General features: G+C 28.1%; 1 protein-coding gene across 1 annotated transcript; it reads left to right on the forward strand.

Annotated features, from left to right (window-relative positions):
• Nucleotides 1–498: 498 nt before the first annotated feature.
• On the forward strand, nucleotides 499–1,070 carry OCT59_010334 (uncharacterized protein; the record flags this gene model as incomplete). The annotated part of the gene is made up of 2 exons (XM_066132944.1): nucleotides 499–732; nucleotides 795–1,070. 2 exons carry the CDS (start codon nucleotides 499–501, stop codon nucleotides 1,068–1,070), a joined length of 510 nt encoding a protein of 169 aa, XP_066000539.1.

A 1,070-nucleotide genomic window follows, 5' to 3' on the forward strand; every position in this document is an offset into this window, starting at 1 on the left:
TAATAATCAAGGGGATGAAGAATATATAAAAGTAAGACCCAAAAATACAAATATTTACGTAAATCATGGTTGAACATTTAGTAGTAATTCCTCATTAAATCATTATATTCTTGATTATAGAAAATAATCAAAGAAGTTGCTAAAAAGTTACTTGAAGCTTCAATATATCCTATTCCCGATGAACTTCGAGAGTTCACTAATAATTATATAAATGAAAACTACGATGATTTTATTAAATGGTTTAAAAGATATGATAAATGAATTATATTTTATGAAAAAAACATTGCTTCTCCCGTAAATTTTGAGAAATTACGATTTTACATTAATTTATTGAAATTTAAATTTAAAATCTTTTCTTTAGCTTCTAGCTAAACATCGTAATGCCTGGGGTTCTTTAGCTTCTAAAGTGAAAGACATAATATATGTCGTTTTTAAAGAATTTAACCTTCCCACAATCCCTGCCGTAAACACGGCATTAAAGAAAAGCGAAATAAGAAAATGAAAGAAAGCCCAGCCGTAAAAAATTGTTACGGTAATTTATTCAAAAAAATCAAGAATCTGGATCCGGAGACATATATGTCGAGAATCCTCCAAATACTTAAAGGCAAAAATCAATTATCTAATATGCAAATTGCATATGCAATAAGTATTTGTGAAATTATTTTAAATCCGAAAAATTTACATATTCAGGTTACAGAATCTGTCATAAAACCCGTTTTAACGAAGAATTTGGTAAGCATTAGAAATTTGAATAAATAGTAATATTTAAAAACTAATTTTGTTTTACTTCTTAGAAAAAAATTACAAGTAAGGATAATTATTCATATTCCGATAATGACGAAATAGAAGCTTCCCAAGAAGCTAAAGAGACAAACAAAGGAGTTGATGAAGCAGCAGAAGTTGATGAAGCAGAAGAAGTAGCTGACGAAGCAGAAGAAGTATTACAAGAAAAGGAAGAAAATGAGATAAGAGAAGAAGACGAGGAGGAAGGCAGAAGAATTTATATAAGTAGTACAGATGAAGAGACAAAAGAAAGAATGAGGCGATTAAAAAAACAATATAAAAAATAA

The sequence above is a fragment of the Rhizophagus irregularis genome, chromosome 18 (genome assembly GCF_026210795.1).
Source record: "Rhizophagus irregularis chromosome 18, complete sequence".
Classification (NCBI taxonomy): Eukaryota; Fungi; Glomeromycota; class Glomeromycetes; order Glomerales; family Glomeraceae; genus Rhizophagus; species Rhizophagus irregularis.